The following is a 27,222-nucleotide window of genomic DNA, read 5'->3' as shown; positions in this document are numbered from 1 at the left end:
TAGTGTGGTGAAACAAAAAAGTGATAAATTCAATGACTCATAAGCCAAGGAACTTACCAAATTTGTAATTTCTTCCTGGCAAGTGAAAACAAAAGATGATCCAAGCAGACATCATTGACCAGCGTAAGCAGGATTCCCATTTCAATCCTCGGAATCCGGATAGAGTAGCAAATGACCGCTTTTGCCCCGGTGGTCTCCCTACTTATGATTGCTAGGAGAACCAAGTAGCAGTCGTTCTCTTGCTCGTGATGATCCAGTTTACCGGCGGATTTAGAAATGGAACCACAATTTTCGTTCGATTCTGGAATGGTGTGCCGTTCCATCGGTGGCGTAAATATACCTCGGACTGTACTGGAGGTGGCATCATGAAGAAATAGGAGGCCGTGAGCGATCGGCCAAACCGTAGGTGGCCATGAAACGATGAGGCATCCGATCGTGTCAGACACTTCAGTCATTCCACAACAAGCCTTCAAGCAGACAAGACATGTTTCTTAAGCAATAGTTAAATAAAGCAATTTTAGTTTAACTCAAAACTTACTTACTATCTGCCCATCCGAAGAGAACCTCCTTTAGGTTATGGGCCCCTCAATGAAAGAAGGTTCCGGTATCCCGCAGCTGACTGGTCCAAATTATGAAAATTGGAAGTTCCGAGTCAAGCTTTACCTGGATGCGGCGGAAGTATCTTCAGTATTGAAGGCGGAAGCTCCAGCTGCAGACCATGCGACAAGACCGAAGTGGGATCAGCTGGACAGAAAGGCAAAATCGCTGCTCGTCGGCTTCCTGTCGGATGAATGTCTGGAAGTAGTCCGTGAAAAGGATACCGCTTGGTCCATGTGGAAGGCCCTTGAGGAGACATTTGCGAAGCGATCCGTGACCAGCCAAACCCTTTTGAGGAAGCAGCTGGCAAGATTACGTATGACGAAGGGATCTTCTATGAGGAATCATTTCGTGGCCTTCGATGATCTTGTTCGCCAACTGAAGTCTGCAGGTGCCAAGCTGGAGGAGAGTGACTTGGTGTCACAATTATTCTTGACCCTACCGGATAGCTTCGACCCGTTGGTGACCGCACTTGAAAATCTGGACGAGGCGAATTTGACCCTGGAAACAGTGAAGCAGCGGCTGCTCGCTGAAGAGTCGAAGCGAATTGATCGTCAAGATTATGCAACTGATGACAAGGGTGCAGCATTCGTCGGAGGAAAGAAGAATGAAAGAAAGAAGGTTATCCGTGAATTCACTGGAAGATGCCACCAGTGTAAGAAGACCGGCCATATGAAGAAGGACTGTCCCTGGAAGAAGTCCGATGGAAACGCTCGGTATGCGGTCGGTAATGGGAAGGCAGTCGCTTTTATGGGAAGATCTGATGAATCGATGACGTCCAGTGGCGGTAAAATCCTGTTCTGTGTGGACTCAGGGTGCAGTGACCACCTTGTGCATGATGCAAGCTTTCTGAGGTCGTCACGGAAGTTGAAGGAACCGTTTGTCGTAGAAGTTGCGAAGGAAGGCGTGTCCTTGGTTGGTAAGTCTACTGGAGAGCTGATAGGATTTTCAAACAAGAACGTGGAATTCCGTATGAAGAACGTTATATTCATTCCGGATTTGCGGGAAAATTTACTTTCTGTGAAGAAGCTTTCTCAAGCCGGAATCGATGTCCTGTTTACTGGTCGAGGAGGTATCGAGCGTGCGGAATTCAAGCGTAACGGTGAAGTCATTGGCGTGGCATACTTGAGAGGTAATCTGTATCAGTTAGAGCTGGAAGTCGGGTACGTCGGTCAAGCTAACATCACCACGGCGGAGGCAAGTCGATTGTGGCATCGTCGATTGGGACATGCTAGTCAACAGGCCATGGAAACCATCGCGAAGCATGAAATGGCGACCGGTTTTACGAACAAGGTGGACCGCATAGGGTTCTGTGATACGTGTGTGATGGGCAAGCAATGCCGTGAGCCGTTTGACGGAGTTCGTGAAAGAGCCACTCGTCCGTTGGAGCGAATTCACTCAGACGTGTGTGGGCCGATAGATCCCCCGGCCTGGGATGGATCAAGATTTTTCGTTTCCTTCATCGATGATTGGACCCATTTTGCAATGATTTATCCTATCAAGCGCAAGAGTGAAGTCTTCAGTTGCTTCAAGCAGTATGAAGCTTTGGTTACCGCCCACTGGGAAACGAAGATCAGCAAGCTTACGGTGGATCAAGGTCGCGAATATTTTTCGAATGAGCAGAAGCGATACTATCAGAAGAGAGGCATCCAAGTTCAGCCAACAGTGGCGTACTCTCCGCAGCAAAACGGAGTTGCTGAACGCTTTAATCGAACCCTAGTTGAGAAGGTAAGGTCAATGTTAATTGATTCCCAGATGCCCAAGCGGATGTGGTCAGAAGCGGCCATGGCGGCAACATACATCCTGAATCGAAGTCCCACGACGGCGCTCGATGGAAAAGTTACCCCTGTGGAAATGTGGACGAAAACAAAGCCGGACCTGAGCAAGCTTCGAATTTTCGGTTGCAAGGCCATGATGTGGGTCCCGAACCAGCTGAGGAAGAAACTAGATCCAAAGAGCCGTGAAGCAATTATGATTGGCTATGCGCCAAATGGTTATCGCTTGTGGGACAGGCCGTCAAGAAAGGTCATTATTGCAAGAGATGTCAAATTTGATGAAGACAGTTTTCCGCTTGCCTGCAACGATGCTGAAGCAAAACAGCCGCTGGTGATTCGTACGTTCTATGAGCCAGAGGGGGAGCCCTTGGATACCACTAGAGCAGATGAAGTTGAGGTTGAAGAGGCAAACGATTCAAACAGCGAATATGGAGAAGCTGATTCGGATGAACAAATGTCCGATACATCAAATCCTGGGGCGCTCCCTTCGCAAGAAAGACGTGAAGACTGTTTAGAGTCAACCACGAGGCGCAGCGAACGGGAGCGCAAGCTCCCAGGTAAGCTATTAGATTTTTTCACTGGTTTTAGAGCATCCACTGCTTCTGTGATTTACGCATCTTCAGATCCACCATCCACGTACAAGGAAATCGAGCATCGTGAGGATCGTGACGCCTGGTTGGAAGCGATTAGCGATGAGCTACAATCCATGGAGGCCAACAACGTATGGAAGTTTGTCCCGTGTCCGGTCGGAGTGAAGCTCCTGCAATCCAAATGGGTGTTCTGCGTGAAGGAGGATGCGGATGGAAACGTTGTTCGTCATAAAGCGAGACTGGTCGTTAAGGGATTTCTCCAGAAGCCGGGAATAGATTATCACGAAACCTATGCGCCAGTGGCCAAGCTGACGACAATCCGAGTGGTTCTGGCAGTTGCTTTGCAGAAGGGGTACTACATTCATCAAATGGATGTGAAAACGGCTTTCCTGCACGGGGAACTGAAAGAGAATATTTTCATGGCGGTCCCTGATGGGGTGCAAGCAGCAACTGGTACGGTGTGCCAGCTCCGGAAATCATTGTATGGGTTAAAGCAGAGCCCGCGATGCTGGAACGAGAAACTTAATGAAGTTTTGTTGAAGCTCGGTTTCAAGAGGTCGCAACACGACTATTGTGTGTACACCCGGATCGACGAGAGGGGGAGTGACGTAATTTACGTGATCCTGTATGTCGACGACCTGCTGATCGTTGGAGCGAAGCTAAATACCATTGAGGACGTGAAGAAAATGTTATCCCAGCATTTCAAAATGACTGACTGCGGCGAAGCGAAGCATTTCCTCGGAATGAAGATTTCTTATGATAGGAAGCAAGGACGAATGGAGCTGTCACAAGAGGCCAGTATCAAGAAGATTCTGAGAAACTTTTCTATGGAAGACTGTAATACGATTAAGACACCGATGGAAAAGGGCCTGCAGCTATTCCAAGCTACGTCAGAATTAACAGAAGCACCATATCGAGAATTACTGGGGAGTTTAATGTACATTATGATGGCTACTCGACCGGACATATGCTTCCCAGTAGGATACCTTGGACGGTTTCAGCAGCGACCTGATGCTTCACACTGGACAGCTTTGAAAAGGATGGTGCGGTTCCTGAAGGGCACCATGCAGACGTCCCTGAAGTTCTCACGCAATGAACAAATGGAAACCTTGGTTGGATATGACGATGCTGATTGGGCAACTGATCAACAGGACAGAAAATCGGTGAGTGGTTTTCTATTTCAGATATTCGGGAACGCTGTTTGTTGGTCAAGTAAGAAGCAGACGACGGTAGCGACATCATCCAGTGAGGCCGAGTATGTGGCACTAGGTTCTGGCGTAACAGAAGCTATATGGCTAGCTGGACTGCTTGACGACCTTGGCATTCGAGGCACAACACCGGTGACAATTTATGAAGACAATCGTGGGTGCATAGGAATGGCCAAGAACTTGGAGAGCAAGCGTGCGAAGCACATCGATATCAAGCACCATTTTATAAGGGACCATGTAGCAGCCGGTAACGTCAAGGTGGAGCCAATCGGGACTGAGAACCAACTCGCTGATATTTTCACTAAGTCGTTGGATGTCGGGCGTTTCCAGAAACTATGTCGAACTATCGGACTCCACGATCGAGAGGGGGTGAAGAAATAGGAGGCCGTGAGCGATCGGCCAAACCGTAGGTGGCCATGAAACGATGAGGCATCCGATCGTGTCAGACACTTCAGTCATTCCACAACAAGCCTTCAAGCAGACAAGACATGTTTCTTAAGCAATAGTTAAATAAAGCAATTTTAGTTTAACTCAAAACTTACTTACTATCTGCCCATCCGAAGAGAACCTCCTTTACATCATATAGACCCAATACATCATGTTGTATGGATGAAGGAACTCCCGCACCCACTAATACAGGACATGTAATCACGGCAATGTGTTTCAAATGCCAGAAAGCGCTATCTAGCATCGGAACGGCGACTACGGTGAAACGGGTAAGTATGAACGCAATGACACACAAACTGCTCTTAAACTCTGAAATATACTCCTTCGTGTTAATAAAATGGGTTAGATGTTTGGACAACTTTGCCACGTCACTGGGTTGACCCATTTTTTAACACGAAGCTGTAAACAAATTTCTTCTCATATTTTTGCATTTTTTTTTTGAATTATTCTCTAAGTTAATTCGATATTTGAACATTTTGAAATACCTCCAGGAACTTTTTCGGGCATCCCTCCGACAAAAATTCTAGAGATTTCCGGCAAATTCATAACCAACTTCCTCCAGAAGTTCTTAATGGAAGTTCAACAAAAATTCTCCAAAATTTTCTTTACGAAATCCAACACAACTACCTTCAGTAATTTCCACCATTTTCTCCAATAGATAATCTAGCAGATCTTTTAAAAAGTAGAATAGAAAATCTTCCAATAAAATCCTCACAGGTTTATTTTAGAGTTTTGGATGAAATTTTTTCAAGAAATTTTCCAATTCCATTCCATTTTTCATATCGATTTTCGCGTTATTATTCCAGCAATTTTTCTGTATAAATTAATCTACCTGGAATCGCTATAGAATTAAGGTGTGGATGCAACGTAGTCAAACCTCATATTTTCAAGAGAACGAAACAGCCACCAGCGTGTGCCTACAGCTGGTTGCGTTATGGTTCTCTAGATGTGTGCTCTTGGAAATTTAGTTTGGCTTCAATGCATCGTCACCTTAATCTATGAGGAACTTTTTCAGCAATACTTCGATAAAATTAACACTTCAGTCGTCGCGCTGTTGTATTTTGTACAACACTGGTGAAAAAACCTCGCTTTTCATTCACAAAGGAAGCGTTGTGCTTCTGACGGTGGCCAACCACGCGACGACTGGAAGGTTAACCAGGTATTCTTCACAAAGCTCCTCCGAAAAATTTCTTCCACGAATTACTTCAGCTTATCAACAACAAAAAACGAGTAATTGTTCAAGTAAATTTATTCTCGATAATTCCAAAATATTCCTTGATGATTTTCAAACAAAAAATATCTGCTAAGATTTCCTCACGATTTGAGGATTTTTTTCAGTGATACTTACAGTTGCTTATTAGAAATTTCTGTGGAAGTTTAACCACCCATTGAATTTGTTTTGAAAATATCTTACGGGTTATTTCAGGAATGTCTCCATTATTTAAAACGAATTATTCAAATTACCCGGAAACGGAGACGTTCCTAGATAAATTATTTCAGAGCTTTCTCGGAAAACCTATCAAAGATTTTTTTCCCAGACATTTTTCCTTTATCAAATATTATTCGGTTTGTCCCGGGAATTGCTCCAATTTTTTTTTCCAGGAATTATATTAAGAACTCTTTCAGAAATTTCTTGATAATTTCAATAAGGGATTCCTCACAAAGTTTTCTCAGATTTTTAAAGGAATTTCTCTGATTTTTTTTCCACGAATTACTTCTGCTTATCCAAACAATTTACTAGTAATTTTTCAAGTAAAACCTTCATGAATTCATCAAAATTTCATTCGCTATTTCACACCAGCAAATATTACAGCAATTATTACGATAATTCCAATACAAATTCCTGTAGGGGCTCCGTTCGATGGTTTTCAAGGATTTTTTTTAAAGATTGTCTTTCCGAGGACAGTGCTGGTAGATTTATTTTTCTTGAGACTCGGTCTCTATTTTAATGCAAGTCTTCAAAAAGTCTCTTTTTTAACCACAAATTTATCTAAATCCACTATTTTCCATCTTCATGCAAAAAATAATTATGACTCGGAATACAGAAGGTTCCATTCACCGCTCATTAAATAAATTATTTTGAAAAAACCTGAACAAATTTTTGCAATAAAAGTTATTAGCATGTATACCAAAAATAATTGTATCAGAGTGAAATTCATATGGTTTTATACTATATGTTATTTATAAAAAATAATTTTCGATTCAAGACGGTAAACATGGATTTATTAATGATTTTTTTTATAACAGATCGAAAAATGCTTTTTTGCTGCCACTATTCGATATGTTGTCGTTCTGCCTATAATACAAAAATGATAACCAGCTAATGAAAATAAATTAATTTCAACTAGGTTAAGATGAGCAATTTGTGGCACCCTAAATCTGTGTTATTGGCGTACATGTTCTTCGTTACCATTACACAATTTTCACATTTCTACTTATTTCCTACAAAAACAATTGTTTTACCTTGAGTCTAGCGCAAAAAGTTGTGAAATTATTGAGAGATTTATAATTTAACATGTTGAAATACTGTTAAATTAGCGCACAATGGTCGGTAAAAGATAAAGTTTATCCAAAACAAATTTAATCGAAGAAATATGTAATCTAAATATGTTGCGTTTTTATTGGAAACTAGTGGTCCCGGCAAACTTCATCTTACCATCAAGTAGGCTGCTGAGAAACGTCATGGAACGCCCCATACAAAACTGGCAGCTCCGTTCACTCCCGTTTTTGCTAACTTTCCCGGTGAACACCCTGAGTTTCTTATACACACAAACACGTCGGAACACTTCAGGATCATATCTTAATGAAAAATTTCAAAATCCGATAGCCCATTCTCAAGCCATTTCGTGACATACAAACACCATTCCATTTTTATTTATATATATAGATGCAATAAAATTTGGGTACAAGTACAAATTTTGTTTGTATTCCATCGAGTTTGATATAAATGTTTTTTTTTTGTGATATATTTAATAATGTTTTTAAATGTTTGATCTGCACTATTCCAAATGGTGGTGACATGACGCGACAAGAGCTGTTTTTCATGTTTAAAATCATCAGAATTACTCAAGTGTAAAATTGAATATCTCTAAAATTTGAATCAAACGTTTTTTCTCCATCCTCATGCTTGATGAAAGTGTTGAACTATAAGTTCTCGGTTAGTGCATAACATTAGGGAAATAATTGATTTCTAAAAAATATATTTTGTACTCTATTTTATGATCAAATTTTTATTTTTTTCAACTTCAGTCAATTTAACGGCATAAAATTCAAGGGAACTTAAATTTTAGTCCAATTTAATTGAAGGATCATGATAATATGTTACACTAGGCATATTTTGAAATAATGAAAAAATTATATCTCAAAATCATTTTTGGTAGTTTTCGTCGCCTCCTTATATGGAGCCCAAACATTGTGGAGCGGTGAATGGTAGCTTTATGGTACCTAACCAGAGATTTTCCAGAAAATTTTCCAAAATGCTGTTCCATGATTTGCTTTAGAGATTATTACAATAGTTACTCTAGCAGATCTTGCAAATATTACTACAAAAGTACTTCAAACAAACCCACAAGGATTTATTTCACAGTTTTTAAATAAATTCGTGAATGGGTCTGATTTTCACACATTTTATTCTTGCACTTCAGAGCAGATTTTGAATTTTGAGCGACTTTGTTGTACGAAATTTGTGCTAGGTCAAAAATTACATGCATAAAAAATCTGAAAAAAAAATTATCATTGCCGATACGTTTGATGATCAGACTGTCATTTACTTTAATGGAAATTTTGATCCTAAGTATATAAAATTTGAATACAAACTAAAATTCCGATATCAGCTATGGTAAATTTATGAAAGGGTCAAAACCACGTCCTTACATATACGTTAAAACATGTAAAAAAAAACTAAAATTTGTGTTGCCCATAAAAAATTATGGATTTTTGACATAAATAAATCTGAAATTAATCATTTTTATTTATGTTGAAAATACCTGAAAACCTATGATTTCTCAAAATTACCTTATATGGAGATACATTTTTTTTTTAGAATTTTAGCATTTTGTCAAATGTTTTCTAGCTAAGCCAAACATCATTTCAAACAAAAATTCTTGTGGAACTTCTTAGATACAATGTACATCAACTCACCATTTTATTTTATCAAACCAAATTTTTACAGGCAGCATTGAAAATTCCCCAAGGAAAAATACAAAAATATAAACATAGGTATTTATTTGTTTGAAAAAAAAAAATACTTTGATTCTCGTTATCAAAGTCGTGCCCATACTTTCTGGGACACCCTATACATAATTATACCGACTATATACACTCATGTTTCTTAATTTTCCCTCAGAAAATCCAACAGATTATTTTCCAGGGATTGAATTGATTATATTTTCAATAATTATCTTAGAAATTAATTAAAAAAAAAAAAAACCTCCGAGACTTCTCTCAAGATTCCGTCACAAATTTTTACAGAATATTTATCAGAGATTTTCTTAAAAATGTCCTCGACTATTCCCTCGACACGTTCCTGGATAAATTATTAGAAAACATCCTTGGGAAATTCCTCAAAGAAGTTCTGCCGCAATTTTTAGAGATATTGTAATAGGAATTTCTCGATTAATTTCAGAATGTATCCTTAGGAAAATTGTAGGTTGAAACCTTAAAAAACACTGATCGACAATTCTGGGAGAAATCCTAGGAGTTCAGTAGAAGCATCTCTAGCAAATTATTGCTTGAGTTCTTAAAAATTTCTTGTTTTGGTTCCCATTTAGTTTCTGTTTTGTTCCTATTCCGTTTTTTTTCGGTTTCTTTTATCAAGTATAAAGTCTCTAAAATTCCTATTTTTAAGGAGTCAGTTATTACTAGCTCTTAGAATATCCAGGGATACATACGATTTATTTTTCAGTTATTATATTAGCAATTATTAGCAATTTATGTCGAAAATCCACCAACATTTTTAGAGTTTTCTCAGTGCTTCTTGCAAGAGTTCATTAGAAATTTCTACGGAAGCTACGTTATGGATTTCTATTTAATCTGTTTAGAAACAACTTCGGATTTCTCCAATTATTACAAAAAAATATCCTGATTACACTCTGAAGACATCCTTGGATATGTTCCTTGAGAGCATTCATGGGAAACATATCAAAGAATTTCTTGTGGACTTTGAGAAATTCCTGGGTGAAATCTAAGAAAGGTTTTGGACAACAATTTTGGAGGAAACCCTGAGAAACAGTTGTGGGATCTCTGAAATATTACTAGTTAAGTTTTTGAAAATGTGTCAAACGAAAACGATGGAAACACTTCTGGTATATTGAAGAATTTTAGGTGGAATGGGGGACATGATATTTTTAAAGAATTGATTTTGGTTTAAGCGATTTCATAAGATATAAAAAAACAATCACCTTGGGGAAAATTCATAAATAACTCTTCGAGACATTTAATAAAAAGTTTCAAAAAAAAAAAAAACATGGAAAGAATCAATATTTTCCTCCAAGAGGAATTAAAAAAAAATCATAGAAGATTCTAGAAGAAATCTATTTAAAAAAATCGCATATCTTCAACAGACTAATTGATAGATTTCAAAAGGAACAACAAGTCTACATAAAAAAGACTCCTGGAGTCAATTGAGTTGTTTAGCAATAAAAAAGTTACAGTTTTTTTTGTAGCATGTTTGAACGAGCATATTATTATTATTATTATTATTATTATCTTTACTATCGGGACTTTCAGCCGGGAAAGAGCATATTTTTTATGAATACAGGTCGGACTTGATTATCCGGAGTATCGATTTTTTTTTCACTCCGGATAATCGAGTCCTCCGGATAATCGAATCACTAAGAAAAAATTGAAATCTTTGACAAAAGAACTTAAATATTATCTTTTTTTTGTTATTTTATTTGTATGATTAAAATTGGCGTAGCCAGAATTTTTCCCTAGGGACAGTAGGGGTCATTACAAGAAAAAATATGTTTGACCAGCATACACAAAAAAAAACTTTTTCAAACCCCCCTTTCCTTAAATACGTTTTAAACTGCAAAACCATTCATATTGTATATTACAATACCAAATTATCTCAGATCTATGCATAAAAATTGAAAAACATGAACATCAAAAAACAAATTCCGGATAATCGAGTCTAAAATTACGGATAATCGAATCCCGGATAATCGAGTCCCCGGATAATCGAGTCTCCAGATAATCGAGTCCGACTTGTAATACAATTTTATTGCGCTTCAATATCTTAATTTTGGTATTTATTGTAACAATTGCAGCCTGTCCCATAGTAAAATTCACCAAGAGTCGATTCAAAAGTTTGTTTGTCTTATTATTTACAAACGTGTTTTAAAAATAATTTTATGGCAAGGACAATTTTGAAACTTCGGGTAACGGCTCAATTTTTAACGTGGGATTGAGATATATAAACAAATTGGGAAATAAAAAAGGATGGACTAGATAAATCTTAAAAGCTGAATGAATTCTATGAACAAATCCTGGGGAATCTCCTTCAGCAATTTTCTAAGGAACTTTTAGATACATTTCAGAAGGAAATCCTGCAGGAATTACAAGATAACTAGTAGAACATTTATGGATAAAATCCAGGAAGAAATCATGTAAAATTAAAACAGAAACTCTCAGGGAAAACTTTAGAAAAAATTAAGATTTTTTCAATAGGGCCAGAACAAATCTCAATTTTTTGTTTTGTCACCTTCAATCCAAATGTGCAAAAAAATAAAATTGAAATTTCGGTTGATTCGTCGTTTGTTTTATTTTCATATGCCACGAAACAATGTTTTTCCAGATGTATCCGACAAATTAAAATGTTTTGATCAATAAAACAAGACAATTTTTAAATTAGATCCATCTATAGATTATTTTAAACCGTAATATTTGCCTATTAAGAGAAATATATTGATTATGTAATGCAGAGCACACATGATCTTATTACCTATAAAAACAAATTTATCAAAAATGATGAAAACAGTTTTAAAAGTAATGTTTTAGTTATTTAGAATTTCCAGAACATTAAGAAACTGTTTCACTTAGATGTAACTTGAAATTAAATGTAGATTGTTTTCATACGGTTTAAAATAAATATAACTTAAGTAAATGAAAAAAAAAAAACAAATTTAGTACAATACCATTTAATTCCACTAGAATATGTATCCTTTTTCAGGCACGTATATTCCGACCTCAACTGTAAGGCCGTCTTCAGTGTCGTGTACTAGACTCGACTAGTCACTCGAAGATTTATTATTATCAAATATAACTTCCCGTTTAAAAGTCACTTATTATACTTACAGTTATAATTATGAACGCTTTGAAAACATCCAGGGCAAGTAGAATTTACTTTTTTCTTAACTGCTGGATTAATTTGGGGAGATATTTAAGGTTTACAGAAATTTTGCGGCGAAGGCAGCATACATGGAAATCAATGAAATATTCTATTTTGACAGGCTACATTGTCACAGTAAAATAAACGTAAACATTAGTTCAAAAAAATCACAGCGGCAGTAACAAGCGGACTTAGGAGACTTCAAACTTATAATCCAATAATATTTCAAATTTCAAATTTGTTCCATCCTAGATCTTTTGGAATTCGCAAAGCAATTTCACGAGGAATTCAAAGAAGCTTTATAAGGAAATCATAGAAAAAAAAATCAAATTATACTTTCAGTATATGTAATTGTAAAAACGAATATCATAAGATAGAGTTCTCTGGAGGTGTTACGGGGAATATTGCCGCTTTGAATACCCCTCTATCCAACATAAACGCGGCGCGCTAGATTCGTCAGCTGTCATCACATCTGCGAATGACACTTGAAAGCGTGTGTCCTAAGGTTTAGATTTGATATAGGTTGATATCTCAGACATAGCAGAAGAGTACTCAAAGATTAATTTGGAATTTAGTTTGATTGAGCGTATAATTTCGTATTGAACTTATTGTAAGTAGAATTTTTAAAAATATAAAGTATCTGAACTTAACTCCGAATTTGATACAAATTTTATGAACCCGAGTACAGTGTTGTATGATTCAGCAAATATTGAAACCTGGTGATAACCTATAAAAGTATGTACCATCAGTGTACCAGTATCCGCTCATGCCCCTATTTCCGCTCACTAGTGTAAAAATTGATTTTTCGCGTCAAAAAACTACATTTTTTGCACGGATATATTCTGGCAATACTAACAACTTTGAAATGAAGTCGTCTGACATTATTTTCATTTGATAAACTAATTCTTTATATTGACAACACAGACCTCGTGAGCGGTTATTGGACCACTAGATATTTTTGTGTGTTCCAATAATCGCTCATGCAAAAAATTAAACAAAATTTTAAAGAAATGTCGAATTTTGTATACAGCCTTCTTTATTGCAGTAGTAGCTATGGTTTGACCGTAAAAAATATCAGGATAAATAACGAAATTCGAAATAATGCATTTTTTAGTAAGTTCGTCAAGAAATCAGTTGACCGTGAGCGGAAATAGGAACACTTAGATGCAGTAACAAATACTATTGAATATTTTTTATGGAAGTTTTACAAATTCTTCTTATTTTGCCGTTGATTACCTATACTTGGGACTACATTGTGACATAAAAATAGTATTGATCGATACGATAGTTATTTTATAATAAACATTTGAACACATAACTTCCCTTAAATGAGCGGAATCTGGTGCACTGATGGTACTTACTCTTCTGTGAAATTTGTAAAGTTAATAGGTTGAATTTCAGGGCAAAACCAAGTAGTGTGATTTCAAATTAGAATATTTGTTGGCCAACAAAGGGACTGCGGACGAAATATGTAAGTTTCCCCTAAAAAATGTAAACCCAAACCCTCAAAATTTAATAAAATGAATTTAGCTTTTAGCGCATTTATCATCAAACTATCCGGTGTAGCCGCTCAAAAGATCCCGAATACCCTAAACCAACGGATAGTTGGAGCAATTTTGTAAGGATTGCTTCTGATGAAATGCATGAGAAATTTTTTGAGCACTTCGTAAAAACTCCAAAATATATTCTGAAGGCACTAATTTAGAGATTCTAAAAGAAAATCTTGAAGGAGCTTCCTAAACATTTCCAGAGAGCATTCCTGAAGAGTTCACAGAAGGAAGACAGTTATTTTAAGCCAGAAAGTAACTCCTGGAGCAATTACGTGGGTATAGAAATGATATATACATTCAAAACCTTGTCGAAATTTCCAAATAAATCACTTTAGGAATTCAGTGAACGTATACTATTATTATTATTTATTTTTATTAAAATGGCTTCGCCCTCAAAGTAATCTTAAAAATATAGGAAGGAATTCTGGAATCAATTACATGACAAAATCTTCATAGAATATAAGAGTAAAAAATCATGGAGGAATTTAAGATATAAATTCATTAGACACTACTAGAGGAAGTTGTGTAGAAGAATTCCAACATTAAATTTCATAAGAAAAATCCACAACAGAACTTCTAGAACAATTCCACCAGAACACCATGAAGCATTTTCATAAATATAATTTATTGGTAATGGAGGTCATGGAGGAATTGATGAAAAATTCCTGATTTAAACTTTGAAAAAGGTTTCTGATGGAATTGCAGGGAGAACTCAAAATCTCAAGAGCTCCCAACGAAAGACGCTCTGCAAAAAAATGAAGGAATTCCAAAAGACTATCCTGAAAAATTGTCAGGAATAATTTATTAAGTGTTTTTATAGCTCCTGGAAAAACAATCGGAAGGCTGTCCCGAAAAAAAAAACAGAACGAGTTCTTACAAAATTAAGGATTAATTAAAAACTTTAGCAGTAGTTTCATAAGAAATTCCTTGGAGAAATTCACGATATTACCAATATCAAATTTGTAAGAATAGATACAAAGTAATTCTTTAAATAATTTCAGAAGAAATTGAAGGGTTTTTTTAATTGATTTTATTAGCATCGTTTCAACCCTGCCCTTGGGTGATGGGATTGACGGTGATTAATCAAGTTGGCATTACATATTGTTGATATTGTGAAATTACTCTAATGTTTATTGATCGCGAAAATTAATCGTAATTATAACTTATAAAATGTAAGTTAATCTAGTAGTTTAAGTTATATAATGACATGTGTTGCAATGCTTAAATATATTTTACACTTGATTTATCACACCTTCAGCATGAGTTTAGTTACTGTCGCATGATCTAACACCAGATAACTACGCGTAATGCTGGAGGGACCGGCAGGGCCTACTACCAGTCTCTACTAACACTCAAATCACTAATAAGACTGGGAAACCAACGATCACCTTCATCAGTAGCACTATTTCTAATAGTAGTATTAGTTCAATATACACAAGTCGTTTTCAATAGTCCACGAGGCGCAAGAGTGGGTGCGGGTGGTCTCTGCGTCTCACACATTGAAAATAGACTTTTATATTAGGTTTACTAACAACGTAGTAATACTTACCTTGGTATAAGACCAATACTGTGGGTTGCCCTAATTCAGCGCATCGCCTAAATCCGATGCCCATACCGCTATTTGTTTTTTGTATATTCATAATTGCAATTAAAAACATCATAAACAATGATTTCCAATGTTTGAGAAATATTCCAAAATGTGCTGATTTACGACATTTTACAATATTGCGTTATCTAGTAAGGTTGTAGCGGAATTAGAGAAGTATTACTGATATATGTATAATAATTAGAAAACTAATGGCGCTGTTGTTACTGAAATGTTTCATTCTTTACTGTCTTTTATAAAATAATATAATATTTTTGAACAGAATGCTGTAATTTATAACTTATTTAATTCTCTAAACATTTTTGCACTACCTTGCATCCACACCAACACTGGCGACATTAGCGTTATTTGGGTAGTATTTCTGTTATGTAGTAGTAACCTCTACCGTTTTTATTCTAACGATCATAACATAATTATCGTGAGCGTAGTAGTGGAAATAACATAGAAGTAGCTTTTGTATTTGTAGTTAAGGTACCATGATATTAGTTGAATCCTGTCCTTTGGTTCAGAATGAGGTACGGGCGCGTTCTGCCAACTCGGCAGAACAGAGGCAGATTTCTTGTGTGAACAAGTTACAACATGGACGTTCTAAATTGCCAGAATGAAGTGTTGGGCTTGTGGGGAGCACTTGAAGATGGAGTGGAAGGTCATTACTTCGCGTTCGTGCTATACTTCTCCATATCTATAAAATTATATACAATAACCGACCCTTAGCTTAACTATTTAAATTATCAGTTGCAAATACAATAATCTTTTTGAGCTAACTAACATGTCGTCGCGTTAATTTTATCATAATGATCTTTTATCTACATTCGTCGAACCATTCTGAATGGCCGTTGTGAGAATATCATCAAGAACTTCTCACATGCAATAAAGCTGGATTGTCCTACATTGAAACATTGAGATTTTTGCTCTATCTGATAAATTTTATGTGGTTCATAATCAGTTTCAGGGATTGTTATCGTGGGAATCCAAAGAGCGAATTTTGTATGACTTCAGTGTAGGCCAATACTGCAATAAAGCATGTTACAATCACTAACATGTCTTCTCTCCCTATCCTTGTTTTCATATTTAACCCGCCACTACCACGAGCAACAATGCAATGTAAACAGCGTAATGGCCGAGGAAACGCGGATACGGGAACGATCGTCGGAACCAACGGACCAACGAAGGATTGCAGCAACCTCCAGCTAAATGAGAGAAGTATCCAATATAACAGTCTAATTTGGTTCAGACTTAAAAACTATTTACACCCTGACAGAACTGCCTATCTCAAAAATAGGTAGAAGGGCGGGACGATGGTGCGAGTCTACCCACTCTGTCATCGGTGGGCGTCGGGCGTGCTAACTGGTATAGCATGGCCAATGGGGCTCTGCCTGCACAAATCATGTTTTCTTTCTCTTTCACTTTTTTGTGAATTGCTAACAACAATGCCATTAAAGTAAATCCAATACAAGAATGCAGTGCAGATCATAACGCCTTTTTCGGTAAACGTATTTCCCAGCGTGGGGTTTATAGGGATGTTTGTGTAAACAACGCAGATTTGCCATGGCTAGGGGGTGCGTTGATATTAGCAGATTATTAGCAGATTAGCAGATTTTATTAGCATCATTTCAAACATTACATTTATATATAAGACATGGTGTTCAGTGTAAAATAATATTATCATCCCAATTTGGTAAAACTAAATTGAGCTATTTTGTTAACAACATATTACATTTCAATTGCAGTAGCGGATAGAGGAGTATCAGGAGTGTTATTATTTCGCTTATTTATAGGGGTATACAATTTTGAGTTACAATAACCTCAGTATCTGTATTTTTAAAGTCTATGGTAGGTAAATACAATTTTGGATTATTGTTGAAGTTTAGGTATATTTTCTGAGTATTCATAGATTTGCAAACAAGAGTTGAAGTTCCTGGAAAACACTTGGATGATCCTAGAATATTTGGAAATGTGTTAGTAAGGGCTGAACATTTCCAAAAACGTTTGAATTGTTGTTAAAAATCAAATTTGAATTTTCCGTAAAACGGGGTAGCTTTGATAGTTTTTTTTTTTTGGAAGAAAACTTGAATATTTAGGCATGCTGTTTTAAAGATTTTTAATTTTTATTTATAAAACTAGTACTGGCATCCTAACTATCAATTGCAGTTGATAGATTGCCGAAATATTTATACTGAATGGATATATATTTTTTAATATAATCGAAATTCTGTTTTCTGTTTGGAGTAGCTTTGATAATGGAGCATAAATCAAACAAAATTGGATCAATTACGAACATTTATAGGGCATTGTATACATCTAGGCATTTGGGCTTCTTCTCAAATTTCATAACGCTGAAGGGGGTGGGTGGGTGTCCTCGCGATGTTACGGCTCATACAAAATTTGTAGAATATTCATACAAAAAGCCAAAGCGTTACGAAGGGGTGGGTGGGTGTCAAAAATGGTCATTTTCAGCGTTATGAAATACATGAATGAGCCCTTTATCATTATATAGAAATTTCTGACTTAGATTACAAAAATGGTCACAGTTTGTAGAAAAGGCTCTCGCTGATAGACTTGAGACCATATTCCAGTTTTGTTATAACTAGGCTGCCAAATATAAGTGACGAACTATTCAAAACTACATCAAATAGTGAACGTTTCGAAATTGCTAAAGTTGCAACAATATTTAATATTCGTATATTAATTCTTAAATGTTCTTAATTCAAATGAAAATAGCTCTACCATGAAGTGTCACACTAATATATTTTACTTTTGCATTCGTTTTGCTTAACTGATTAACATATATTATCTTATTTCGTTTTGTATGTGGTGGATCCCGCACTATCAAAGTTACCCGCATTATCAAAGTTACCCCGTTACGATTTAAAACACCAAGCAAATTTCCAAATTTGTAAGAAAATTATCAAAAACGAGCTTGTTGAAATCTTTGCATCTAAATGTTCCCCAAAAACAAAGAAAAAAGTAAGACATTGAGAAATTATATACCTGTAAAGTATTTGAATAGAACCCCTATTTAACATCAATACCTCATGAATATTTACTATAGATTTACCGACCTATTAATATAAAAGACTAACATATTCTTTTTTTAATTTATTTTTATTTTTAGATTTACACGAAGAACTCGAACGAGCTCTGCGGATCATTCCACTGTGCTGAAAGCATCTAAACAGTACTAGGAACGCCTTCATGCTATGTGAACTACAATGTGATTACTCGGGATTATCTCCTACGTTAGGCGACTCAGGAATTATATTTCATCATTTATAGCTGTTTGATGCAATAAAAATGTGATAAATAATTTGAATTTTATGTTTTTTTTTTTGTTCGAACCATATTTTATCTTGTAACTATCAAATTCTTTTCACTGGTTGATTAAATTGCTTTTGTTTGCTTTATTTATTTTGTTTCAATGACCAATAATTATTACCTTTGAGTAAGACCCGGTTTTACATCATGAGTAAAATTTAGGAGCGAAAAAACGAAAAAAGAGCAATTTAATCAACCATTGAACAGAATTTGTAATAGCTCTGTCCCTTTAGATCGCTTAGTTTACATAGTTTTCATTTTACATCGCATCAATTACATGGTATGGTGTACGTTGAATATATTACATCGGAAAAATTACATCGGTCCCATTTATTACACCAATCGTCCGCGAGTACGTTGAGCTGTGTAATATTACACAACCGAGGGAACGACTTGGTTGCAGCGGTTTCGATGTAATATTCAACAACTTTTTTTGCTGTGTACGAACTTCATTTTACAATAAAATACCCTAAACTACGCTGTACAAACCTCCACATAATTGATGGTATCGCAATATTCAATTATCTTTGAATTACTATTCAAATAATATTCAAAATAGCACCCTGTTTTGCAATTTATTGATTTTGTAAGAAAAATACAAAATAACTTGAATGAGTAGAGAGCATTGATATACTTTTTTTTAGAATATGTCCTGCTGTTTTCATCATTTTATAAAGCGTTTGTGTTGCGGTTACGGCAATAATATTTATTCTATAAATCTCTGTAATCATGTTTGGTAGTAAAATGAAAATTAAAAATAATAATTACGCAATGTTTTGATGGGAAAATTAACTATGGCTTATGTATATCCATTTAGGAGCCAAACTGAGAGAAATTGACCACCTCACGCCAGTCGTAGAATAAACCCAATTGATTAAAAATATCATGTTAGAAGAGTTTTGAAGTTATTGCACAATGAAATGGCTGAAAAGTGTTTATGATTCCTGTAAGCTGTATACAGTTCAACTAAATTTCTTTCAGAGCTCACGAATATAATTAATAGTTTGGATCAAATGACAATAATGAACGTTACTGTTCGAATTATTGGATTTTATTGCAAACATCATTGGAATACCAGAATTTCTCATAATTTTACCTAAATTCCATATATGTCTGCTAATAAATTGTCCAAATGTACTTCACTACATCCGAACATCATAATAAAGCACTTCAGCAATCAAATAGAGCTTTAAAATTTAGTTTTGAATGTTCAACGTTTTAATTTTGGTAGGTGTACGAATATGAAATTGGGTGAATTTTAGACATAAATTCGATACTTTTCCATTAATCCATAGATGAACGTAAATGGTAACATTTTGTGATTGCCAAATAATAGATGACACCTATGACCTTCAATGTGGATAAAGTATTTTAAACTCAATACATCATTTAATAGTTTTTTACTAACTTGATGTGAAAACAGTATCCCGTACGAATATGAAATTGGGCCACTGTATCATGGATCGTATCACTCTAGATGACTCCTAGAGTCTTACCTTATTTCACTATCCCAATATCCTTTTTATAACAACTGTGAAGATGCAGAGATATATTCGATCTCGAGGACGATAGTCGTCGGAATGTTTCAAAAGAAGTAACAATGGTTGTCTAAGGATTTATTCACTAATTTCATAACGCTAATAATGGCCATTTTCGACACCCGCCCACCCCTCGTTACGCTTTTTGTATGAATGTTTTACAAATTTTGTATGAGCCGTAACACCACGAGGACCCACCCACCCCCTTAAGGCTAAGTAGCCCGTCATTCGTTTTGGCAACAATGATGACTTTTCAGCTTGCATTTCAAAGTGATAAAATTAAATCTTGATAGTTTATATGGACTTGAAAAAGTATCACTGTATGCGCTAACATGCATAAAGTATGCTGATACTTTTTCAGATCTGTCAGTGCAAAACCAACTGATTTTCTTTGCTTCAAAATCGTGAGATGAATTAGCAACAATCATCAACGACGCGTACAAATTTCAATGACGGCCTACTTCGCCTTAAGCGTTATGAAATTTGTGAATGGGCCCTAACAAACATTCCTTCCCTTCCCCGATGAGAATGATAAGCTAATCCCAATCCCCACTCAATCTCTGTGCAACTTCAAATGCTCTGACTAATCACGGAGTATCAACTACGAATTGTACGGTCATCTATGCTCATGCTCATGCTCATGTTTTGCCGAAATCTCGAACCTCTTGGAAGGAATAATGGTAGTCATTGAGCTACTGAACAACTCCGCCGAAGACACCATCTTTCTAACTGGTCAGGCACCTGAGATATCTGCAAAACAAAAGTTTCATGCACACTTAGTGCTTGTAGTGTTGAAAAGCTAGTCCGCTAAGACCACGCAGATCCTAGCTCGTCCACTTCCGATTGCAAATCATAAAGAAATACAATACAGTAGATGTTTCCTTCAACTGGACAGCTACTGAGGGATGGTACACAAATTATGTCACGCTAAATTTCAACTTTTTCGACCCCCCTTTTGTCACACCTTTTGTATGAGTCCTCCGAAAATTTTGTAAGGCTTGTCACGCTTGCCCGCTAGCTGATAGTATGCAAAATTTAAGCGATGTACACGGCGAGTTAAAAAGGCGATTCTTTTTAAAACAGTTTTAGAAGACAGGTTGGTATTCTTCTTGATTAATTTTTACAAAACCGTAGTTACTTACGTCGATTTGAAAAAGTAATCACGATTTGTTTTTCCTATCTCCTAAAGGGAATGTCATCAAAAAGTGAAATGAAAGCACACATTCGCAGATAATATTTTCTATTCATGAAAAAAAAAAGAAATTTTCAGTTAGCAGAGTCACGTCATATAGAGAATAAAAAAATGAACTCATAATCTATTAAACTGTCTTGAATAGGATTTTTGTTCGTTTTCTATTTGAATCATGCATACTGGTCATAGCAGCAGAAACAGCACAGATGTTTTAAGTTATATTTTATTTATGGTTTACTGCGACTCTCACACGATTATGTAACAATTACGGGAGGGCGTACGATCAGATGTTTTACTCTCGAGATTATTTTTCAATGACTTCTTATCAACAGAGTATTTGAGCTAACCCTTATATGCCTATCATACAGTATGTTCTGATATAGCAGTTTTATTACAAATATAAATTAGTAGCGTTTTTAATCATTTCCCACATTATGACCACCATGATGTGCAAATAACTTCTAATAATACGGCACTCACTCTGTAGAAACGACAAATATTCGAACAAAATATTATAGGACCGAGATTGAGGCGTCAAAAACTGTGTCTATTGGTGTATGGTATCGATGAATAAGCTCTGTTAAACAAATCACTCGATCGCGTAGACTGGTGGGGCATAGTTAGCAAGGCATCTTGTATTTAACATGGACCGCTGCTTTACAGGTTGTTAGGAGTTTTGTTCTTAGAGGTTGGATTGAATCATTTAATGAATGCAGAGCGTAAGTTGACAATCAACATAAAGCCAGATTACTTCAACGATAACTGAGGACGAAATGCATAACAATACACGCTATTTTAAACAGTCAATTTGCACCCATCCCAGAAATGCGTTCAATATTACAAACAGCACGCTCAACCACTGGACACAAAAATGCCGAAAGGAAATCTTTTGTGCAATTAATGCTGATGGATATCTTTACTAATTTTTGCGTAAATATTTACGTTTAGATGCAATACTTGTTTGGTTGGTTACAGATTCCGAATTTTGAAGGTGTGTTCATTGTATAACTACTTCATACTTGTTTCACGATTCCCCTTTCTTATTTCGCTTGCGAAAAAAAAACTGCTCTGATTAGTCACATTGATAATAGTTATTTATAATGAATTATTTTAAATACAAAAGAAACAAAATTTCACCACTACCGCAATCTTCTTCTCTCATAAGGTGTATTTTAGCTTTCGCGTTATTCTTCTTAGAGTCTGGTTTGATCGTGCACACACACGCAGTTTCCTCCACGATCAAGAAGCTGATCATCTCATTATCGCTTAACCACTATCGATGCTTGTACCTGGTTATGGTTACCCGGAAGTATTGGGGACACGCTGATAATGTTTAGTGCATTTTCAAGAAACCGTGAAAGGATGATGATAATGTCCGGCGGCTGCCCTGATCGTGACCGGTAATAGCGCGAAAGTGTTCATCAGAACTGTTGGTGCGTTAATGACGAAAGCTTCTCTTTAATATTCCTCCTCCTCTGGCGGAACATCATCCGGAGGGGCGAAACCATCCTGTTGAAAGAAGAAAGGAAATTAAATATCTACAAATGATAGATTTTGCTTGACTAAATTATAGTTTATAACATAAGTTGACTATTTTGAATATGCCAACTAATCGGAAGCGGGGCATTTGGTATATGGTAATTTGGCATAACGATCATTTGGCATAATGGCATTTTGGCATAATCTTTTTTTTTTTTTTTTTTTTTTTTTTTTTTTTTTTTTTTTTTTTTTTTTTTTTTTTTTTTTTTTTTTTTTTCGGTAGCGATAGGGGTAGTACTGGCACTCTTAATCTTAAGCAATGTTGCTCAAATGGTCACTGTGTACCCTAGCAGCAATCAGCCCTAACCGTAGTTTTGCAGTCTAGTAGTTCAGACTACTATCAAACTATGATAAGGCCCGAAATGCTACCAGAGTGTTTAAAGTGAAGAACGAAATAGTTTTATTAAAAGGTCCTCATTCCCCATTTCATTTCGTCATTCACTATCGTCACTTTTATTTTCGACACTATCACGTATATCACCGATTATCACTCATCAACTTTCGTAATACACTTCAGATATACATTTCATTATATCACTTTTCACATCACACCATTTTCATATAAATTCATTGTTATTACCATTTACCATCTGTTAGCAATACTAAGTAATTAAAAGATATTCAATTTAAATGTTTCATTATTTTTGTTGCTGTAGAGTCATTACTGTTCAAACTACAATTTAGAACTATCACGAAAGTTACAGTAAAACAAAATCACTTCGATCCATTCTTCTGCACTCGCTGTCATTATTAACACTTTTATCATGCATGTTTGAAGAACTAGGCAATAATGTTTATGTTCAGAGAAATGATTGCAAAATGTATTATGGCCATTATTAAATTAGTAGAGTTCACATCATCATTATTATATTTTTAACAAAACTATCAGAATCACTTCCAATTTCATTTTCAAATTTTCTTCACCATAGATATTAGTATAAAATCACTATTAGCACCCTCACAATCACTAAATTTAATAACAACGCGCAGTTCCACCAAACACCCATTCTTTTGTTGGATTATAAAACGATTGATCACACGTTAGCTTCGAAACTTAACAACCATTACTGATTAGTACAAAGGATGCTACAGCTCGTGGTAAACGAACTGAACCATCAACAACCAGCACTGGTTTATAAGTAACTAATGAGCCCTGGCGGTCCCTCCGTTCGAAGAGGACCTGATAATATGCCGAAACATATTAACAGATCCTCCGCCTGAATGCAGCCGTTTCATGATAAATCATGAACCGTTAGAGGTGTGCCAAAGTATTGGGAAGGTGATATGTTTCACAGACGGGTATTATTATGGTGCACCTTCTACTTTGGCACCGTCAAACCCTGTGATCGTGGCCAGGGGCATTTTGGCATAATCATTATTATATTCTTTCTTTTTCTGTTCTTGATGAAAAAATATTATGCCGAATGACCGTTCTGCCAAATGGCCCAGAGCCCCAAATAATATATATAGAAAAATATAATGTTTAACGTTCAACGCTCCGTCATCGTAATCATCGTCATCATCGTCATCATCGTGCTTTTATAGCAAATATTCCAAACGTTTATAATGTAATTCGTCCAGAAAAGCCTGCAAATCTTCATTTCAGTTTTTTAATACATTCGTTATGTAGTTTACCAGGAAACTACTAGAAAATTCCTTCAGAAGTTCGCAAATTTTTCCAATACTTCTCAAAGCCTTTAATGATTTCTTTGAACATTTCCCAAAGATTCTTCTCATAATTGATCCAGAAAACCCGGAATATCTCCAACGATTCCTGAAGTCATTACACAAAGAATTCTTCTAAAGGATCTTGTATGGATACGTACAGAAAATCCTCCAAATTCGTTTTGGGTTTTTTCATAATTCTCCAAATATTTCTCTAAACCTTTCCTCAGCATTTTCCAGGACTTACTCCAGCACACTCTTCCATAGATTTTTCGAGTACATAAATTTTCAATGGATTCTTTAAAAAAATCATTTATGGTTTTCACAAGGAAATTATTCCAGTGATTTATCAAATCTTTCATATGCAAAGTTTTCCAGGGATGTCATTCGAGGTTTCTCAGGGATCTAGTTTTTGTTTTCAAAAAAATCCTGCAGGAAATTATCCAGGGTTTTGTTTGATAAGTTTTTCAATAATTATTCCAGCATTTTTTCAAGAGAATCCTCCAAGATTCTTCGATGATCCTAACGTTTGTTCAGATACTCTTGAAGGCATTCTCTCCTACAGCAGTTAATCAGGTATTTTTCATGTACTGTTCAGATTTCAAGTATTCATTTAATAATTTCAAAACAGTTCCTCATCGTTTTCTTGGACAAACTCCTGGAAGTATTTTTGGACAAATTTGATGTGGATAGGGAGTTTTTTGAAAGAATGTGATGACATTGTAGAGTTATTATATGAGGTAAAGTTACATGATTTCGTGGTGTAATTCTTTAAGTTTAAGATATGTTTAAGATATGCCTGAACAAAAATCTTGAAGGAATTCGTAGGTCATATTAGTTGATTCTGGAAGAAGTCCTGAACGAAAATCTTAGAGGTAATCTTAAAAAAAATAATGAAAGGATAACTGTCCAATTCCTGGATTTTTTTTTTTTCAAAAACACCCTGCAGGAAATTTTCTGGGTTTCGTTTGGTAATTTTTCAATAATTATTCCAGCAATTTTTCTAGAGAGTCCTTCAAGACTCCTAGATGGTGCTAAATTTTCTTCAGATACATTTGAAGGCATTCACTCCACAGATGTTTTTCAAATATGTTTCATGTATTGTTCAAATTTGGAGGAATTTGTAGGAGAGTAGGTCATATTAGTTGATTCTGGAAGAAGTCATGAACGGAAGAATCATCAATGGCACCAATGGCATTTCCTTGAAAATAACTGGAATAATCTTTGGATGGACCTCTGAACTAATTGTGAATATATTCTAAGCAAAAAAATCTGGTTGAATTCTTGAAAACATCATGCGTGGGAGGAATTCCTGGTGAAATTCGTGAGTGAATCACTGAATAAATGCCTGGAGAAATTGTAGAACTTATCCTGAGGGGTACAGCGCATATGTTTGAAATAATTTATTATTAAATTCCTGGAGACAATTATAGAAATATATTTAGAGTACGTATCACGTGCCTGTTTTGTTTTTTTGCTCCTGTTTTTTTTTGTATATATATTTTTTTTTTTGGTACATGGATTTCTAATGTTATCGGTTTTTTTTTTTTTGAAGAGCAGGATCTGTCGTTGATTTCGGAATTTTCAAAAGCAATTTTTTCGTTCAAAATCAAGAAAATTTACAGGAAATTGTGTTCACTGTATTCTATTCTCGAACCGAAACACAGTGAATACATTTTCATCGAATTATTTTATGTTTGTTCAGAAAAACTGCTTTTGAAGTATTTCCTGCAGGATTTTTTTGAAAACAAAAACTAGATCCCTGAGAAACCTCGAATGACATCCCTGGAAAAATTTGCATATGAAAGATTTGATAAATCACTGGAATAATTCCCTTGTGAAAACCATAAATGATTTTTTTTTTTAAGAATCCATTGAAAATTGAAAATCTATGGAAGAGTGTGCTGGAGTAAGTCCTGGAAAATGCTGAGGAAAGGTTTAGAGAAATATTTGGAGAATTATGAAAAAACCCAAAACGAATTTGGAGGATTTTCTGTACGAATCCATACAAGATCCTTTAGAAGAATTCTTTGTGTAATGACTTCAGGAATCGTTGGAGATATTCCGGATTTTCTGGATCAATTATGAGAAGAATCTTTGGGAAATGTTCAAAGAAATCATTAAAGGCTTTGAGAAGTATTGGAAAAATTTGCGAACTTCTGAAGGAATTTTCTAGTAATTTCCTGGTAAACTACATAACGAATGTATTAAAAAACTGAAATGAAGATTTGCAGGCTTTTCTGGAAGAATTACATTATAAACTTTTGGAATATTTGCTATAAAAGCACGAAAGATATTGATAGAAGAATTATACGGAAGAATCTCTGAATTTCTACAGAAAATTCTGGAAATTTTAGAATTTTTGTACCTTTTGATTTATTGGACTGCTGAAAGATTTGCTGGAGTAATTCTGAGACGTGTGTTCTAACCGCTACACCAGATCCGCCCGATATAAACATTTTGAAAGAACAAGTGCAAAAAGTGAGCCTATCTCAGCGACAGTTCCCCCTATATATAATATAAAACATCTAAGACAGGGCTGTTAGCGATTGAGTTCCTTTATAATGGAAACTTTGGAGACCTTATGTTATGGGGCCCAGATAGCCGTAGCGGTAAACGCGCAGCTATTCAGCAAGACCAAGCTGAGGGTCGTGGGTTCTAATCCCACCGGTCGAGGATCTTTTCGGGTTGGAAATTTTCTCGACTTCCCAGGGCATAGAGTATCTTCGTACCTGCCACACGATATACGCATGCAAAAATGGTCATGGCATAGTAAGCTCTAAGTTAATAACTGTGGAAGTGCTCATAAGAACACTAAGCTGAGAAGCAGGCTCTGTCCCAGTGGGGACGTAACGCCAGAAAGAAGAAGA

The 27,222-nt window shown here is 35.8% G+C and overlaps 1 protein-coding gene and 1 long non-coding RNA gene across 8 annotated transcripts in view; one reads left to right on the top strand and one right to left on the bottom strand.

The window, feature by feature from the left end:
• Positions 1 to 4,752: 4,752 nt before the first annotated feature.
• LOC110676108 lies at positions 4,753 to 18,416 on the top strand. Its single transcript, XR_002500076.1, has 2 exons — positions 4,753 to 4,886; positions 18,219 to 18,416. It is a non-coding gene; the product is annotated as an uncharacterized LOC110676108 (long non-coding RNA).
• A 2,889-nt stretch (positions 18,417 to 21,305) lies between these two features.
• Positions 21,306 to 27,222, bottom strand: part of LOC5564231 (microtubule-associated protein RP/EB family member 1) — a 51,421-nt gene continuing 45,504 nt past the window's right edge. For 4 of the 7 annotated variants that reach the window (XM_021842655.1, XM_001648516.2, XM_021842653.1 and 1 more), the window contains one exon: positions 21,356 to 22,657. In XM_021842655.1, coding sequence (XP_021698347.1) covers positions 22,607 to 22,657 — 51 coding nt within the window. In that variant the 3' untranslated portion in view covers positions 21,356 to 22,606. Of the gene's footprint in view, positions 22,658 to 27,222 lie in introns of all 7 variants that reach the window. The other 3 variants (XM_021842656.1, XM_021842651.1, XM_021842652.1) reach the window with 1 other exon arrangement.

The sequence above is a fragment of the Aedes aegypti genome, chromosome 2, assembly GCF_002204515.2.
Source record: "Aedes aegypti strain LVP_AGWG chromosome 2, AaegL5.0 Primary Assembly, whole genome shotgun sequence".
Lineage (NCBI taxonomy): Eukaryota > Metazoa > Arthropoda > Insecta > Diptera > Culicidae > Aedes > Aedes aegypti.
The sequence above is the reverse complement of the archived record's forward strand: the minus strand, read 5'-3'. Positions and strand labels throughout refer to the sequence as shown.